Below are 20,044 nucleotides of genomic sequence, written 5' to 3'. Positions count from 1 at the left end.
ACACATCCATTGTTCCTTAGCTACTGGTATCACTGTCCCATTCTCACCCTAAGTTTCTTATATGAGACAGTTTTTACCCCCTCTGTAAGTCTGTAGAACCTTCCCTGTCCCTAGGAAATGACTTGTGAGTTAGTAAACTAATTATCTGCAAATTCCTACCTTTTAATTCTGGAAATATCCCTGGGATTATTTCCTGGTGACTTCTTGTATTATGCTTTCTCTTTTCTCTCTTTCTGGCACCCTTGTTATTCAGATGCTGGGGCCCCTGAACTAGTTCCTTAATTTTCTTGTCTTTGTGCTCCTGCTTCCCATCTATTTTTTTGTCCCTTTTAATTGCATTCTGGGATCCATTTGGATTGTCTTCAAAGCCTTTTATTAAATTTTTCATTTCTCCTAGTATGATTTTAATTTCTAAGAACACATTTTGGGTTTTTTCTGGCTTGCCTTTTTATTGGATTCTGTTCCAATCACTTGAGTGAAATTTCTTCTCTTTGTCTCTGAGAATATTAACAAAACGGGAGGATTTTTCTTGCAACATTTCTACCATCCAACTGAGTCTCCTCTTTCTGCAGGTTTTCTGGGATTTTTATCTTTGGTTTTTTGTTTTGCTTTATCTTTTCCTATCTGTAGTCTAAGCTCCAGTTTTTGTGTGAAAGGTTCTTCTCAGAGGGCCAGTGCACCATGGCTGACACCTGTGTCAGGGGTGTCACTAAAGGCTCCTGGGCACCCTAAGAATGTGAAATCAGCATGTCAGCCATGGGTAAGCCAGCTGAGTGTTCACATGGTCAAACCCAAGTGTCACTATTTGGGGGTTTTCCTTCTCAGCTGACGGTGTCCAGAGAAGGCTTCCATATCTCTGCCTGGAATGTATAATTCTAGTTCCCAGCATTCTAGAAGCCGAATGAAAGAAGAGGGCTGGGGGTCTCAGCATCAGTTGAAAGCTCACACCTAGTCCCTCTTTTCAGTAAGGTTTTTATACCTACAGCAGGTATCACTGTCCCTTGCTACAGAGATGCCCTATTTAACCTATAGACAGTTGGCCTACAGTCCTCTGCTGAGGTGAGAAGGGAATCTCACTGTTCTGAGTGGATGAGAAGACGCCAATGTCCAAAGGCTGATTAAATGCACTTCAACGTATATCCAAGGCTTTTTTTTTTTCTTTTTTGGGTTTTTGAGACAGTCTCACTCTGTAGTTTAGGCTGACCTTGGACTCGCTTATATAGCCCAGGCTGGCCTCAAACTCATGGCAATCCTCCTGCCTCAGCCTCCCCAGTGCTGGGGTTACAGGTCTACACCACCACGCCCAGCCCTCTGGGCTTTATAAAACCAACTTTATTGAGGTACAGTTTGCATACAATCAAATACATCCATTTTAAGAATACATTGGAATCAGTTTTGGCACAGATATAACTATCTCTAAAATAAAATTATAGAACACACCCATCACCCCTAAAGATTTCTGTGCCTCAATCTAACCCCTCATTGCTAGGGCCCAAGCATAGCCTCATCCGCTTTCTGCCACTATGGAATAAGTTCACCTTTCCTAGAATTCATATAGATAGAATTATACAATAATACTATTTATTTATTGCCGGGCTTCTTTTGCTCAACATAAATTTTCAGGGATTCGTCCACATTGTTGCATGTATCACTTTTCATTCCTCATTCTGAGTAGGATTCCTTGTGCGCAGAGCAGAATCTGTTTATAAATTCACCTCTAACAGACATAAGAAGTGGAGCTGGGGATTTAGCTCAGTGGCACAGCACCTGCCTGGCAAGCGCAAGGTCGTGGGTTCAATTCCCCGTACCAGAGAAAACACCAAAAAAAAAAAAACCAAAACAGACATAAGAAGTGTTTCCAGTTTGGAGCTATTATCAATAAAGTTGATGTAGGCACCTTTATATAAGTATTTTTATGGCATAAATTTTCATTTCTCTTGAGTAAATAAATACCTAAAAGTAGAATATCTAGGTTATACAGTAAGCGTATGTTTAACTTTTTTTAAAAAAACTGCAATACTGTGTTCCAATGTGTCTGTATCATTTTACTCTTCTACCAGCTACATGTCAACAATCTAGGTGTTTGATCTACTCATCAACTCTTGATATTATCAGTGTTCCGAATGGAGGTATAGTGATAGCTCATGACAGGTGTAATTTGATTTCCCTCATGAGTAATAGTAAGTATATCTTATGTGCTTATTGGTCATTCACACATCTTATTGTGTGATATAAATGATGGCATATTTTACCTGTTTTTAAATTGAGTTATTTATCTTTTTATTGAGTTGTATTCTTTACATATTTTGTGGTGAAGTCCACTGTCAGATATATGAACTATGAATATTTTCTCATGGCCTATGGCCTGTCTTTGCATTTTTTATAGTGTCTATCAAAAAGCAAAAAAATTATTTTTTTCCTTTTTTTAATCTAAGAAATCTCTATGCCAAGATTTTAAAGATTATCTCTTATTTTCTTCTAGAAGTTTTATAGTTTTAGGTTTTCTATTGAGGTTTATGATCCATATCCAGTTAAATTTTGTGTAAAAATAAGTCACTTGTTTCTATGTGAATATTCAGTTCTTTCAGGACCATTTGTTGAAAAGACTATTCCTTCTCCATGGAATTATTTTTTAATCTTTGTCAAATATCAGTTGACCTATATGTGTGAACCTATTTCTAGATTATACTCTGACCCGGTATATATCCTCTTGCCAAACCAAACTGCCTTGATTACTATAGTTTTGTATTGTGTGGAATTAAGAGCTTAAGCCTCCTAGGGTGAATTAATAGTCACCTTTCTTCTGGGCTAATTAAGCCTTCCACTAAAGTATGACCCTGTGGATTCTTTGCTAGGTACCCTGGATTTTTACAAACACTCTTCTCTCCCATTAGGTGGAGCTTGAAATGTCTTTTAGCCCTGTTTGAGTTCTGAAAATTGTTCAGCTCCTAGCAGTCATTTTCTTTGTCTATCCTGGGGAAGTTTTACACTACATCAGTGCAACCTGTTACTCACCAGTGGACTCCAGAACACCCCATGAAGACTGCTAAAGTTCTCTCCACTTAGCTCCTTTCCTTTTCTTCAGCTGTTTTAAGATTCAGCATCTCCGGGTCTAAATTACAGCTCGATCTACTTTCTAGTTTGCAAAAAGTCTACAGTCATCTCCCTTGCTGTTTTCTTTGTCCATTGTACATGCTAACAATGGAAAATTCCATTTTCGTGCTCAGCCGGTATCTGTTCTGCTATAACAGTACAGATGTGATCCTAAAACACACCACACTGTATAAAATCATGCAATGAAAGCTAAAGGAGTTAGGGGAGAAAGTGGTGCCAGGGTTGCTACACTCAAAAACTTCACTAGCGACAAACAAAAGTTAAGAACCTAATAAAAATGTTAGGCATTTTACTAAATGGTTAGGAAACACACAGCTACTACAATAAATAACACATTTTACTTGAAAAGTAACAAGGTGGTAGATTTTTGAAGTGGCAGAAGGGTTACCTGAAATCTGACAAAACATTTCTGGGGATTACCAAAACACTATTTGAAATGGACCCCCGTCTCCAGAAGATGCCCGACTTCATGGAGCATACAGTTGCCAAGCAACCGAGCTGAAATTACTGCTACAGGCAAAAGCCAGACACTTGGTATTTGAGACCTGACAGAGAGATGCAGAATGCTCAAGAACAAGCGGCTTTCTCAGTCAACAAGCAGTTGCCACAAGCCCACGGGCCAGAGCATGGTGAAATGAAAAGAAAGCCTGGGGCCTCAACGCATCAGGGGCTCCAGGCCTGATCTTATCAGTCAGGTTCCTGTAAGGAGACAATGGCCACATCAGTTATTCAAACAGGAAGAATTCAATGTGAATAATGATTAACTAGGGAGAGAGAGTTGCTACCTGGGTAAGCGAGAGGGTGAAAGAGAACTCTGAGACATCACAGAGCCAGTAGAAGCATCTACCATAGCTAGGCCTGAGGGAACAAAGGGAAGAGGTTAGAGGTTACAGAAACTTAGAAACTTAGTGAAGGGGCTGCAAAGTCAGACCTGTGGGAAGAAGACTGCTGGGCCAGCCTGCCAGGTTTCAGGAAGTAAATGGCAATGAGGCTGGCTCTCCAGTTGTTGGAAAAGAGCCAACAGCGTGCCAGGAGGAAGACACTGTTGGAGCAAAGCAGCAAGCCCACAGGCTCCCTCTGGTGCCCCCTATCGGGAGATCCTAATGACCGGCTGCAAAATAAACTGTGAATGACCAAATCCTGACTCTAGCACCTCTGCATTTAGAGTCAGAGTTATGGAAATGGTGTCCTACTACGAAAACAAATATATTTATTCTTTGGAGAGATTAGATGATAAAATATGTAGAGAACAAATTGTAGAGTCAAAGACACTTGAGTCCCAATCCTAGCTCTACCACTTACTGTAAGAGCAGTGGGAGTCTCCCTCTCCTTATCTCTAATATCAGAAAAATGTTTACTTTGCAGGATTATGTTAAGGACTAAATGAGAAAAAAAAAAATAATCTGTACAGAACTTGGCACACACTGCACTAGGTATTTCATAAGTAGCAAGAGCTTTATTGTCTTGAGTAAATATGCAGAATGGAAATATGTAGCAACCTTGCACTTGTAATTGTGCTTAGAAGAAAAATAAATGCACTGAAGAAAAAACTGAAAGGAAATATAGGTGAGTATTAAATAACTGCTGTATTCAGAGGTGAAATTATGGGTGACTTTTCCCTTTCTCTGTTCTGACACAATGTGACATAATAAAGCACACAATATATATTCAGTCTCTGTCCCCAGTTCCTAAAGCCTAGTAATTTCCTCAGTGACAAGATGCTAGGAGAGTCTTTTGTTGTAGTGCTTTGTCTTGACTGTCCTAAAATAGCAATCCTGGGATTGTTGGGGGATGGAATTTGGAATTTCGTGGGTGATGGACATGTCTTCTCATGAGGGCTTCTAGACGGCGGGGGGAGTTACAAGAAAGACTATTTCATGACGAAGCGTGGAACTTTCGTTTCTGGGGAGGGGAGCGGGGTTAGAGACTGAGTTAATAATCAGTCGTGCTTACATAAGAAAGCCTCTATAAAAATCCCCAAACTACAGGGCTAGGAGACTTCCAGGATGGTGACTGTATCCACATGCCGGGAAGATAGGCTAGGAGCTCCTGAGCTCAGGGCCCTTCTGGACTTCTCCATATGAACCTCTTTATCACATGATTTGTATCTTTCCTTGTTTTGTTGTTGTTGTTGTTGGTGGTGGTGGTGGTGGTGGCGGCTTTGTTGTTCTGTTGTTTTGTGGTGCTGGGAATTGAACCCAGCGTCTCACACATCTTAAGTGGGCACTCTATCACTGAGCTACACCTCAGCCTATCTTTTATAATATAGTTTATACACACTAGTAAACAGGTAAGAAAGAAAAGTGTTTCTCTGAGTTCTGTAGGCCATGAGAGCAGTCAGCACAAGTGAAGGGGACTTGTGGGAAGCCCTGAATTTTAGCCAATTCGGAGGTCACCATCCTAGACTCAGTGCCTCGGACTGGTGTCTGAAGGGGGACAGTCTGTGGAACTGAGCTCTTCCCTGCAGGGGCTCCATCAAGTCTAAGTAATTACTATCAGAATTAACCTTTAGGACACTCCGTTGTGTCCCCAGAGAACTGGTGAAATCTTGGTTTAGAAAACTCATACCCTAGCCAGGCGTGGTAGCACACACCTGTAATCCCAGCACTCGGGAGGCTGAGGTAGGAAGATCGTTGTGAGTTCGAGGCCAGCTTGGTCTACAAAGTGAGCTCAAGGCCATGAAATACCTAGCGAGACCCTGTCTCAAAAAGACCAAAAAAAAAAAAAAAAAAAAAGCCCACACCCTTGATATCAAAATGTTGTAAATGAAGAAACATTTTCTTTTTATAAATATTAAATATATAGTTTGCTATTTTAACAAAGGCAAAACATATCATAAAGACAACTTTTGAGCAAAACATTTTCTTGATTTTTTTTTTTAATTTGTGGAAGTAAAATACTCCTAATGTAGCTGGGCATAGAAATGTATACCTGTTAGACCAACTACTTAGGAGGATGAGACGGGAGGATCACAAATTCTTTTTAACTTGTGTACTGTTCATTTTTTGTGTGTACACAACATAAAATTTATCATTCTGACCATGTGGAAGTGGACCACACAGTGGCCATCAGTGCCCCAGTGGCACAACTTTGAAGCCAGCCTGAGAAACTTAGCAAGACTTTGTCTCAAAATAAAATCATTTTAAAAAGGGGGCTAGTGATGTATCTCAATAGTAGAGTGCTTACCTACTACACATGAGACCCTTGCTTGGTTCAATCCCCAGAACTGGGGGAAAAAAAACTCCTAACATAAAATTTATCATTTTACCAGTTTGGTGTACAGTTCAGTACACCGTATACTCCTACTTCTGTATAACCATCAACATCATCCATCTTCCTAACTTTTTCACTTTTGCATACTGAAACTCTACCCATTAAAAAGTAACTCCCAGCCACTACCTGCCCCACCCCTCAGCAACCATCTTTCTCTTCCAAGACTACTTTTGGACTCATTTTCTCTCAGTCAGCCTTTTGCTGACTAATGGGAGTGCTACTAGGTACAAAGGCCTTCTTGCAGGTAGGTGATTGAGTCTGTTGCAAATAAGGCTAACAGAAAATAGTACTGGGGGAAGCAGAAGTGGAAACAAAAACTGAATATGAGCCTCCTAGCCACAGGCCCCAGCAGCCCTGCCATAGATGCACCTCACTCTTCTGCATCACAAAGTTGATCTCTGGAGACATCTCCACGTTGTGTATCCAGTGGCAGTTTTTATAGGCCCCCCTCCCAATACATCACCTCCACTTAATGTTCTCAGGGAGTCAGTCCATGGTAAGGCTTCTGGTTATGGTTCCCATTCCCTTCCTTTGCCATTACAGTCCTGGAGACCAACTCCTGCTGTTTGGCCCTGACCTTAGATTTTCAGATCTTTGCTCTGCAAGACCTCTTGCCCTCAGGTCCCACCCAACTGGAAGCCCTCTCTGTGAGTAAAATGTACCAAACATCAGGAAAAGTGATGATTCATTAGTCAGCAAAAACCCAAAATGTTGCCTGCATGCTTTTCTGCTTACCAGCCTGAACAATGCAATCCTAAAGCTATTAGGTGGGGCCAAGCAAGGCAGGCATCCTTATCAGAGCAAAAGTAGGTGAGGTTGTTTGCCCCTGCACAGCAGAGGGTATCTGGACTAGTGGCAGGGGGTGTAAGGAGAGATGGGTTGCACACATAGGTATGCGGAAAGACAAACTTCTCACTGTAAGAGAAGGACTTTACCAGTATAGAAAGAAAAGTGAATGAACCGCATGATGTTAGGTTTAAGATTGCAAGTATCAGCGTGAATTCATGGCCTCCAACATAAGTAGATAAATTAAAAGTATAACACATATAGACATATATATGTACATACATATATACATATACTATATTTTCTCTTTCCTTTAATGATTTTATTTCCCATGAAAAATTTAATCAATGCAGTTGGCCTTCTAGATCCATAAATTCTGCATCTACTGATTAACCCAACTGTGGACCCAAAATACAGTGGTACCTCAGCTCACAAACAATTTCGTTTGCAAACAAAAGCATTTGGCAAAATTTTGTTTTTGTTTGAAAACTCTGCACTGGGTGACAAACACAACCACAGCCATCTTTACCACACAAGCACAAACATGGCCATCTTTTCCAAAATTGCAGAACAAGTTAAGTTTGTGAACCAAAAAGATTTGAAAAGATTGTATCATACTGAAATGTACAGATTTTTTCTTGTCATTGTTTCCTAAACAACACAGTATAACTGCTATATACATAGCATTTACAGTTGTATCAGTGATTTGGAAATGATTTAATGTATACAGAAGGATACATGCAGGTTACATAAAAATACTATATAGTTTTATACAAGGGATTTGAGCATCCTGGGGTTTTGCTATCTGCCAAGATTTCAAAAATCAAATAATCCCCTGAGGATACTGCAGGACAACTGTGTATCTATTTTTCCATTAAAAGATTCATCTTTTCCATATTTTTCCAAACCTGAACAGGTTTTAGAATCACTAAAGTTTAAAGATGATATCCCTTTCTTTCCCTGGCTTGAGGACCCAACAACCACTGACAAAAACCTCAAAGGAATGAACACAGCTATTTGTCCAAATCTTGACATCTAAATACCATTCTCCCCCCTCCCCCGCACCCGGAAGAAACAAGCATCCTTGGAAAATTGGCTAATTCCAAGGCTGGAACAAGAAAGCACAAGATGAGGCAATAGCACCTCATTCTACAGAGTTAGAAAGTACTTAAGAAAATGAAAAGGATACACTGAAAGAACACTAAACCAGCTTGAAAATGTCCCCTTGCCCAAAGCTAGGGGAATTTGAGCATCAAAATAAATGATGCACCAGGGTGCAGTGTTCTAAACCTATAAACTCAGCACTCTGGGAGGTTGAGGGAGGAGGATCCTGAGTTCAAGTCCTGCCTGGTCAACTTATCAGCTTAATGGGATTCTTTTCAAAACAAATAAATAGGGCTGGGAATTTAGCTCAGCGGCACAGCGCCTGCCTGGCAAGTGCGAGGTGACAAGTTCAATTCCAGGTACTGAAAAAAAAGAATATCTCAAAATAAATAAATAAAAACGGCTGTGGATATAACTCAGTGTAAAGATCTTCAGTTCAATCCCCAATACCACCAAAAAAATAAATAAATAAATAAGGTAAAGATAAAGAGTAAAGTAGGAATGCCTTACTCTATATTAATATTAATTAATTAATTAGTTAATAGCAAAGAGAAACTTTTTTCCATACAAAAGATGCCAACTAACAAATGTAGAAGTAAATAATGGACTTGGCAACTGTCATAGTAACAATTTTAAGCCAAGAAACATCAATGGTGCAAAAACCAATGGGAGTAAGTTTGATGAGGATCAGGATATTTATATAGTCATATCTCTCCACAAAGTGCTTTGTAATTGCAAAAAGAAAAGAATGATCTACTGTGGAAAAACCTAGAAGACACCATTTTAATCAAGTAATACAAAGTTAACATGACCAGTAATGGAATAAGAACAGGCATCACTTCTACGATTCTCTACCAAAAATCCAGAACTAGGACCTAACACGAGCAAACATCAGAGGAGCCCAAACTGAGAGACATTCCACAAAATAACTGATTATCCCCAAGGTGCTAAAGTCATGAAAATCAAGACTAAGGAACTGTTCTAGGTTTAAAAAAAAAAAATCAATGAGACATGATACCCATGGGCTGCAGTGTAGCTCAGTGGCAGAGGCTTGCCTAGCTGTGCCAGGCCCTAGATTGATCGCTAGCACTGCAAAAATAAAATAAAACAAAAAATGATAACTGAAAGCAACAACATATGATTCCAGACTGAATCATTTTACTATGGAGAATATTATTGGAGGGGCTGGGGATTTAGCTCAGCGGCACAGCGCCTGCCTGGCAAGCTCAAGGTCGTGAGTTCAATTCCTAGTACCAGAAAAAAAACACCAAAAAAAAAAAAAGAGAGAGAATATTATTGGAACAACTAGTCAAAGTTGAATGGAGTCTAAAGATTATCACTGATCTTGAATTTTTTATTTTAATGGTTATATTAGAATTTCTGGTTTTAATGGTTGTATTAGAATTAAATAAGAGAATACATTTCTTTGTAGAAAACTCACATTAAAGTTTTTGAGGACTAAGAGCTATCAAGTCAACAAACCACTTAGAAATAATTCAGAGGAAAAAAAAATATTCTCTGTGCTGTTCTTGCAGCTTTTCCATAATTTAGAAATGATTCAGAACAAAAATGTCCCAAAAATGTATGTCGGCTGTAACCAAAAGCTCTGACTCTTCATTTATCTCACTAAAAACAAACGCTACAGCCAGCTCAGGTGGTCAAACCTGTTCATCCTGACTATCAGCGACAGAGTGCCAGGCATAGGCTGGGCAAACACCTCTCTCTCCAGAGGTCAAGTCCAAGGCTGGGCAAGGAAGGGCTGGACCAAGGCTGCAGGCCAAGGCTTAAGTGACAAAGCTCCAAACTAAGCACTCAAGGAGTAGAGCAGAAGGCTGTGGCCTCTGGGGCCTGGGGTAGGAGGAGAACAACCCAAGATTCCTTCCACACCCAGCTGGGATCAAGACCTTCCCCGCAGGCCCTGCGCACTCAGAGAAGGTAGAGTTTGGGAAGGGAAGGGGAGAGAGGAAGTGGAGATCATAGAGCCTTTCACATTATGTTCACGTTTACTGATCTTATTGAAACCCTGATCTCATCAAACCCTGTCATCCTTCAACCTCTAAGTCATGACTCCAGTGCAGCTTCCCCAGAAGGGATGGGCAGGGACCAACTGGTGTGTAGCTGCTGGAACCAAATGGGGGCTCCCTTGGGAACCAGTTCTTCAGTGGTTGGACACAAAGAGTTTGTGAGGTTTGGTTTTTTCCCCCCAGCAGTGCTGCTCCTTCACCTTTTCATCTCTCAACAGGTTTGATTCTTCCCTGGGATAGTTCTGCAAATGTCAAGAATGGAAAAGAACTCAACATCTATTGATGTGTATCTCTCCCAGGATATAACTGTGAACTGCCGTCCCACAAGGGCTGTACAAATTCACACTCATGCCACCCTTTCTACCCATTCCTTCACAGTGCCTAATTAGTGCTGGCCCACAGCATGTGCTGCGTGGCTGGCGTGTTTCTCTGCATGGGTACTGCCTTTGTCTGCATCTCTGGAAGGCAGAGAGAAGCCCCACCACCACACTGCTTCCACCCATTTTCAGCCTGCAAAAGCTCCTCCTGAGGCACCTTTATCCTAAATTAGGGTATTCATGTAAGTAGGTGTCTAGAGTGACTTGTTACTAAGAGATGGATAAGACATCATTTTCTACAATAAAAAATTGAAAGGTTCTTGGCCCCAGAGCAACAATGGCCCATAGAGGTAAGAAGCCAGGCACTGGGGATTGCAAGGGGAGAGACAACTTCCTAGCCCACCGGAACCCACCCACGCCCACCCTCACCCCCACACACACTCCTATGTGTGGGCACTGTCCAATGTACTGAAAGGGTGCAGTTTTCAGCAACAGGGAACAACAGCTCCATCAGGGGTATACAGAAAGGATTAACAGGAGGCATTTCTACTGCTCAGATATTCAGCAAATCCTGGGGAATGCATACCTGCATCCTGACCAGAGATTGTTAGATCTAGATAAAGAACTGAGCTCTGGGGAAAGCAGAGGCAGGGCTCTGGGCTTGCAATCTGGATTCCAGAGCTCTGAGGCAAGTGAGGGAATCCCCAGGCAGAGCCAGCCCAGGGCTGGAGCTCCTGCCTCCAGGAGCTGCAGCAGCAGCTATGAAAAAATGCCTTCTGATGCTTGTCAGGACCCTTTTCCAGTTGTTCTATCTGAAAAGCATCTGCCCGTTATGGAGCCCACGTCAACATCACCTTCAGCCCACAGAGCTGGGGTGCTCAGGGCAGCCCCAGATCCTGGCCTTTCAGCCCCTGAGATCTAGGTATTAGCAAAGGGCATCGTGATAAGATAGCAGCCAGGGACATGTCTGCTCCTGCCTGGGTCTGGTATCTGACCCCAGTGTGACCTCCCTCTTCTCCAATTTAGGCCTGACTCATGCTTCCAGAACGGGAGCCCAAAGAGTCCTACTGCCCAGCTGTAGCTGACTCATGGCTGGTTCAGGGCTGCTATGGAAGGGGCTTGGGCCAGCTGTCAACTCACAGAGAGGAGACATGCACCTGCCCTTCCTGAACATCTGCCAATAATATGCCTGGTACCAGGTACCCCACCACATTTCAGTGGCATAATGACCCTGAGTTCACCCCTTTCCTAGAAAGGAGGAAAATAAGGCTCAGGGACGATCAAGCAGAGGTGACTTCAAAGCCCGATCTCCCAGCACTAAGCTACTCTCTTACCCTCAGTGCACTGCTTGGGGTCAACCAGCACCACCCCTGAGGATTGCCATGTCTTCATTTATTCTTGCAACCAGCATTTACAGAGGGCCTCCTCCCCTCTACTTCATGGCCCCTCAGACCCTCCTGAGGAAGCCAGAACTGCCTGAAAAAGGGGCACCAGGGTCCCTGGTCCAAGTTCCCTGCAACCTCATCTCAGCCAAGAGAAGGACTAGCAAGGCCTCGGTGGCTGGGGGACAGGTGTCTGGTTTGAACAGGGACATTCGCTGGGCAGCCCAAGCCTGCACCCAGCAGATACTCCAGGGGAGGTGTCAGCACAGCAGGGTGGGTGGGTGAGATGCCAGGGGAGAATGCAGCCTCCTCTCATTCCCGTGGCTTCAGGTGCTGGCTGAGTCAGTCCTGAGTGACTCAGGGGCCTCATGGGGGCTAGGGCACATCTTTAAAAGCTTGTAATCACTGAATAATTCTCCTTTCAGCCCAGCCCAGGAGGGCACTCTTCACAGGTGCATATAGACGGCTTCCTTCGGTCTCCCCCGTGTGGTACTGGAGACCCTCCAGCGGTCACCTCCCTCATACACACACAGGTCACGCTGCGAGCACCGCCATGCTTTCAGACCCTCACTCCCTCAGATGCCCCCAAATCCCCAGGCACAGGTGAGATGGCACTTTTCAGGGACCTCCTCCAAGTGCCCACAGTTAACGTTTGCAGGTGTCCAAAGTCTGCAGGCACCTGCACGCTATCCGTATGGATGTGCACTTGTGTGCACTCAACACTCACATCCTCTGCAGACACTCAGGGAAACCACACACATGCCAGAAACACACAGACTGCCTGAGTGACATACTGTGCCCCGGTGTCCACACACACTCCTGCACAGCCCTGGATTTGCAAGTGGGGCCTCCAACACTACCACCACCAAGCGCACGTAAGCAAGGAGAAGCTGCCGCTGCTAGGGAGCTGCAATCTCTCTCCTAGCCTCTTGGGGGAGCTGTCAGGTCCCCAGCTCCAGCCCTGCTCGATGTAAGGAAGGCTTCAACCTGACAGTCCTCCCCCGGTCACACCTGCTGCCTGGGGTAGCACCACTGGGCTGCACCCTGGGACCCAGCCAGCCTTGATGAGGGAGCAGAGAGAGATTCTGGTGACCCTGGACTCCTGTAGGGTGTGGGATGACCTCCTGTTCAGATAGGCAGGGGCTCCAGGAAGGGAAAAGGGACAGCCTGAACCAAAGTGGGGAGAGTCCAAGCGGGGACAAGCGAGTGGAAGAGAACTGGAGGGCACCAGCGGGAGGCTGAGGAGGGAAGATGTGAGTGCTGTGGAAACAGGAGATGAGAAAAGGACTCAGGGGAGGGAAAGACGAAGATCGACCCCAGGAGGTGAGTAGGAGATGAGAAGGAAGAAGAGAACGGACCGTAAGGAAACAAGGGCCAGACAGGGACAGAGAAGTGAGGGGCAGGCTTGGGGCAGGAGGCCAGGGCAGGGCAGAGCCCCAGGACATGGGGCAGGCCCATGTTGCGCCCTGGCCAGACAGTGCCTTGTCCTGCCGTCCCTGGCCCCTGCTCTGCTTCTCTTTGCCCCTCCCTTATCCAGGCCCGGGATCTAAGGTACCTGAGCTTTGAGACCCCGCAGGCAGGCAGGACTCACCCACCCACACGGACGGCAGTGGTGTTGGGGTACACTGCCTTAGCACCTCGGTGGCCTGGCCGGCCACCTGCCTGGCACCCACACAAGAACTGCTCTCAACAAGACCCAGGCGCCTGAGGACAGCTGGGGAACTGGGAGGCAAAGCACCTCCTGAGGGGAAGGTGGAGGGAAAGGTTCCTGAGGGGAACTGGAGGGAAAGCACCTCTCATCCCCCCCTGGCCTAGCGGCTTCCCCAGAGTGTGGACAAAGCTGGAAGCCGAGGCAAAGCTCCTGCTGCCTAACTCCCTGCTGGCCTGGGGAACCCAGGTGAGTAGTAAAATGCAGAGGTGCAGAGCTGTCACTCTCATCCTTTATAACCTGTCCTTCTCTTCCCCCGGCCCTACTCACAGCACTGGATGGCTCGGCTGTCTGAGGGGCTGGCAGGATCTGAGAGGCCTCATGTCCCAGAGAGGAGCAGAAAGTGTGTGCCCCAATCTCCTGCGCCAGCTCTTTACTATGGACACATTCCCAGAACTCCCCTCCCTCCAGCCCCGCAAAGCACTCTCAGCTGATCAACACGCCCAGAGCCCACCTCAACCTTACAGGGGCCTGCAAGGGCCTGCTGGGCCCTGGGCTCTCTTTCCCCTTCTTTCTATGCCCCAGAACTCGGTGCCCAGACAGAAGCACATTCACTAATCAGACACTTTGGGTGGCAGGAAAAGGCATGACTCTCCCTATATTTCATCTGGGAACACTGTGGCTCAGAGGGGCAGCATATATACTCTGTCATCGTGTGGAGCAGACCGGCCTCTGAGACCCAAAGGGAGGGGCTGGGGGAGTCACTCTCACAGTTCTACCCAGCCTGCTCTTCTCCCACTGCAGCCCTCTCTCCCTCACCCTTGTCCTTCCAGCAGAGTCCTGGCTCATCGTCAGACCCTCAGCTCTGGGCTCCCCAAATACACACTCCTTGATCCTCCCACACCCACTGGCCCCCAGGAGCTGACACCTCCTCCTCACTCCTTTTGTGAACCTGAAGGCAAATCCCCCCCACCCTTCCCATAGCACTGCACCACCTGCCTCTGACCTCATCACTCCCTGCTTAGAACCTTCCAATGGCTCCCGCCTGCCCTTCAGGTAGAAGCACACTCCGGGTGGCATTCAAGACCCCCGCCAACACTCCCGGCTTCATCCCCAGCCTTTGTCCTCCTCTACCCCCAATGCCCACATCTGCTCTCAAATCATGAAAGGTCCCCAGCTCAGCCTGCAGGGCTCAGCTACCCCTCCCCATGCATCGGCAGCCCTCCAAGTGCGCCCCCAGAGTCCTGCCACCCCTGCACCTCCCCCTGCCTGGGCGTATTCACCTCTGCGTGTTTGTCTGGCTGCTCTCTGGTCTGTGACTCTGCAGGCCAGGACACAGTCAGTCCCTGCTGGGTGATTTCCCCAGCACCTCACACACCACTCAGACCAAAGAGGTGTCTTATAAATATCGCCTGAATGATTATTAGACCGTAATGATTTCGCTGATGCTGTGTGTCTGGGTCCCCTCACCATCTGCATGGGCCAAAGGGAAGCTCCCTGAAGGGTCAGGGAGCTGACTGTTGGTTTCCTCTGAGCCCACACCCATGGTTCCCTCTAACCCAGCCCCTCTGTGGCGTCTGTGAGGAGTAGCAGGCTCAGAGGGCCCATGACCACTCCGAGCAGAACTTGTTGAGCACCCAAGGGAGAGCTAGGCACATGCCGTGTCCACACCAGGCTCCCTGGGCTCCCACATCCCCTCAGACATCACAAGACAATGGATGGCCTTAGAGGGCCCTGCGTTCCTCAGCCTGCCTGCCAGTCACGAGGCCCCTGCAGAGCCACCCAGAGGCCCCAAGGTGACATCACCTCTTTTCAACAGAAGCTAGAGCAAGAAGATGATGCATGTGGGCCCTGCCCTTGGGAAGGTCCCAGGTTGAGAAATAAAGAGCCTGCCTGATACTGGGGCCCAGGAAGAGCCAGGCACACAGCCAGGCCTGGACATGGGTCAGGGATAACTACAGCGACCGTAACTATTCTCCATTAAGCACCGCTAAGGACAAGACTCCACGCTGAGCGATTCATAGATATTCTCTCATTTCGTCCTTACTGTAACTCTCCAGAGTTAGGTATAGCTCTTGTTTTACACACTGGAAATGACTTGGAAAGAGCTAGCACTTTGTGCCTCGTCACGTGGCTCGCCAGTGGTAGAGCTGGAACTCAAGCCCAAATGTGTCAACCCCAAAGCCTATATACGCCCTCTGCTCCTCACATCATGGTGACTCCAAACTCTGGGGCAGGGGGGTTCTTCTTTTCTCAAAAAAGCCTCAAGACTCCCCACTGCCAACAGCATAGCCCCTCCAAGCTGAGGCTCCCCAGTAATCTGGCTCCCGCCCGCCTGTTCACCATCATCTCCACCCACACCCACCACACCTTAGATTTCGGTCTTGCCTCTTTCTAAGTTTTCCTCTCTGAATCTTCCTTTCCGCTGCTCTTGCAGGCCCGACAGCCTGCCCCGTTCTACAGATAAGAAAACGGAGAACTCAGTAGGTTAAGTAACTAGCCCAAGGTCACGCAGCTGGGAAGCAATTGAGCCTGGTTAGAACCTCGGTCATTAGAACATCAAGTAATAAAGCATTAATTTGTGCCCCAGACAATTAGGGAATGGGAATTAGCTGCTAATGGTTGAGGGGAGACAAATCCAGCAGGTTTGGGAGTAAACAAGGGCCAGCTCGCCTTGAGAGGAAGGCAAGCTCTGGATGGTGAGCTTGAGAAGGGGAAGCCTAAGAGAAGTCCGGAGACAAGCAAGAAGAGGGAAAAGAAAGAGGCTTTCAAAATTAGGGAGACAAGGCCACATGGCGGGAAGAGTTGGCACCTTGGCATGGGGGTCACTTGCTGTCCCCCCAACTTGTTGTGTGACCTTGAGCAGCCTCTGTCTCTCTCTCCTTATAGTGTGGGGACAGAATCCCAGGGGCCAACCACTGAGTTACAGCCACAGTTCTTTTTACTTTTTATTTTGAGGTAACATCTCACTAAGTTGCTCCAGCTGGCCTCAAACCTACGATCTTCTCGCCTCAGCCTCACAGAGTCTGCGACCCCATGCCCAGCTAGCCCTCCCCTCTCTTGATGCCTTGTCAATGAATGAGGGAGAGATGAGCCTGGATGGTCTCAGGGCTCCCACTTGCCCTGACAAGCTAAGATTCTGATTGTGCCTATGCTGCTTCTGGGCCTTAAAACCCACAAAATCTGTTGCCGCACCACTGACACAGGGCAAAGGTTTGGACACCAAGCACATATAGGGGCCAGCAGCCAACGTGGCACCTGACAAGGTTGCCCAGGTCCTGCACATCCCTTCTCTCCATTAATCCCTCTGTAAGCATGTGTGCACTCGCTACTGGACCCAGCCTGCCCAGCTGGCACCCAGGGGAAAGGAGACAAGATGGCACTGTTGGCTCACAGGGAAGAAGAGAGTGTGCCCACCACCAGCTAAAATCCTAGGCCCACTCCACTCTCTGAGAGAAGAATGGGGTCCTTGGGGAAGGACAGAGAAACTTCAGGAATAAGGGTGGGGTCTCAGGCTTGGAGTAATTACCCTGCCGAATGGAAGAGCACTGGAGGACCAAGAGGAGCACCCCGTCACAGCCGGACTTAGAGTACAGTGCAGGCATCAGCAAAGGGACAGCCCTCCCTCAAAGCCTGTGGCACAGTGCGGACGCTGGGGAGAACTCAGAGCCAGCAGGCCCAAAAAATGCATCACCAGAGGCTGTGGTACACACATGTGCACACACACACACACACACTCATTTGCACGCACAAGCCTGCACAGACCCCCAGCTTGGACCACCATGCCCCTTCTCCCAGATAGAGCCCTTCGAGCTGCTGTCCCTCCAGAGAACACGCCCTGCCGGTGACACACAACCTTGGAAGTCACAGCATCTTGCTGTCTCTCGTTGGCCCTCCTGTTGCAGTTCTGATGTGCTTGCTTCCTTTCTGACTCAAGATGTGCCAAAAAGAGGCCCACCCAGCTCCACAGGGCTGACTTCCACCTTCAGGAACGTGAAGGCGGCTCTCCTCCCTCCCACCCATCTGACCTCCAGCCCCTGCCCTCCAGCACCTCGTTCACCACCTAGGCTACCTAAAGGCAGAAGGGAGCACTCGGGAGCCCACAGTCCTCCAGTCTCCCCAGGCCCTGAGACGGATCCCAGGGCTAGGAGCACCCTCCGCCTGCAGGCTGTGAAAGCCCAGGCCGATCTTCCATGTTCTACAAGGTCTCCGTGAAGAGCCTGTGAGCAATGCCTGCAAAACCCTCAGTGACAAGCCTGTACTTTTATCATTGTCTGGGCTTCGTGTTACCTCCCTGTGCCCTTACGCTGTCACCGCCCCTTCTAAGTAAGACGTCCTTCTTAAAGTCTGCTTTCAAGGCTTCACGCCACCTCCCTGGATCCTGTGGATGGAGGTAGATATAGGAGGCTCGAAATGGCTGAGTGGAAGAGCCACCTCCCTGCAGGAGGACAGGGCCAAGAGGGAGATTACAAAGGCGCCGGGCCCAGGGCTGCGACATACACCTGCCACAGCTCCCGGGAGATCGGGGACCTGCCAACTTACCCCACCCCATGAGCTCATGGCTGCATCTGCCAGACACTGGCTCCAGGAGCAGGTGCTGACAACACGGCCTGGGCGCAGAGCCCAAGACGGGAAGACAGGAAGGCTGCCGAGAGCCGACAACAGAGCTGTCCCCCTGGGGCTCGTACACAGCATCCCTCCGGCCTCCACACAAGCCCTGCGGCCGCAGCCCTCCGTCTCTGCTCCTCCTCCCCTGGCACTGCCCATAGCCTCACTGCCTCTGCCCTCTCCCCAAGAACAAGGGGTGAGCGCAGCATGGCTTACTCTTACTCCCTGGCAGGCAGGCTCCCCTTGGCCTTGCTGCGGCCCTGGACGAATGCCCTTGTTTGCTGGGCGGGAGACAGCCAAATGCTGTCATTCCTGAGGTTACTGCGGGCATGCACCTAAATGCCAGTTATAAAGGGACTGCAAGTCCCCAAATAGATGGTTCTGTCCCAGTCTCGGGCGTCCCTAGAGGTAGGATAAACCAGGAATCAACTCCAGCCCTAGATTTCTCCTGAGTCTTCATCTTCAACCCCTCCTTCCCCAGCCAATTCCTGGATACACCTTCCCAAGTAATCCCCTCAACCGATGCCTGGGTCAAGAGACCCCTCACCAAGCCCCGGGCAGACCCACACCTGCAGCCTGCAGCTTCCTGAACCCAGCAAGGGATACCAGCTGGCAGCCACAGGGGCTGAATGTCAGGGGCTCCCCGTGTCCCCTGACTTGCAGCCAAAGGCTTCAGGTCAGCCTGGGACTCTGCCTGTGCTCCATCTGCTCCCCGTCACAGCACAGCCAGACACTTACATGTCCTAACTCCTGTCCCCACCAGGGAGCTCCTACCAGGGCCCTTCCCCTTCTAGCTCCCCATCCTGCCTCATGGCCCGCTGCTGCCACAGGGACCCCAGGCCAGCTCAGCTGTCCCTCCCTCTCCACGCACTTCACCAGTTGTAGGGCGGGGCCACCTCTACTCCCACTTGAGAACCACGAGAGACGTGGCCATCTCCTTGCTCACCAGAGAAGTCCTCAGAAGCCAGCTCTCTTCCTCATACAATGGCCCACCACACACAGACATGCATGTGCACACACACATGCACACTGTCCTCCCTCCCCACCCACCTCCCTCTCCTTTCTGTAAAGGAAGGGGTATGCTGAGCCCTCCTCCAGCTCAGGATCTCTATCTGTGGTTTTTCTCCACGGCCCAGGCCCAGGCTCTAGCCCAGAAGCAGTCGGACACAGACGGCCCCTCTGACTCCTGAGTAGCGACATAGTGGCTATAGGAGTATCCTTGGTCTGTACCCAGAATCTCCCTCCACCCCACCTCAGGGAAGCCACCCTTCCTCCTCCCTCTCCCCCATACTCCACACCCCACAGAGAAGACAAAATCCCTGGAGAGGAACACTTGGCTCGAGGCCACACCACATTTCCATGTCATTTTCAAGTGGCACCAAGTGGGCTAGGCAAGCATGTGGCTGGACAGTCCCCACCCAGGAGGCAGAGTGAATTCCCAGCAGCTCACTCAGCTGGGTCTCTGGGGTGGGGCCCCTAGGGACTGGCCAGTTGCAGAACAGCACGGCTGAGATGCCAGTTGCCTGCTGCTGCCCCCACCCCAAGAGCCTTGTTCCTCCCCAACGCACACCACACTCCCCTGTTCTCAGAAGATTTCCCTGGTCAACTCCACCCAACGCTAACCACTGGCTTACTCCGAGTCCCCTCAGCACTTAGATCCAAAATTAGCCTGTGCCCATTTGTCCCAGTTTATATGTTACTCTGCAAATGTTCTCACAGAGCGGTGCCTTCCCTGATCATCACTACTGCTAGTTGTGAGAGTTCCCAGAGTTAATTAAGCCCATTTTG

General features: G+C 48.0%; 1 protein-coding gene across 1 annotated transcript; it reads left to right on the top strand.

Moving 5' to 3' along the window:
- The first annotated feature begins 13,275 nt into the window (after window positions 1-13,275).
- On the top strand, window positions 13,276-19,647 carry LOC102017816 (chromosome unknown open reading frame, human C12orf80). Its single transcript, XM_013508444.1, is given in 6 exon segments — window positions 13,276-13,323; window positions 13,538-13,551; window positions 13,695-13,734; window positions 18,055-18,160; window positions 18,163-18,269; window positions 19,564-19,647. Coding segments are annotated over 6 exon segments (399 nt in total).
- The last annotated feature ends 397 nt before the right edge of the window (window positions 19,648-20,044 follow it).

The sequence above is a fragment of the Chinchilla lanigera genome, unplaced genomic scaffold (assembly GCF_000276665.1).
Source record: "Chinchilla lanigera isolate Chin_1 unplaced genomic scaffold, ChiLan1.0 scaffold00146, whole genome shotgun sequence".
Taxonomy (NCBI): domain Eukaryota; kingdom Metazoa; phylum Chordata; class Mammalia; order Rodentia; family Chinchillidae; genus Chinchilla; species Chinchilla lanigera.
Note: the sequence above shows the minus strand (reverse complement) of the source record. Positions and strands in the feature narration are given on the sequence as shown.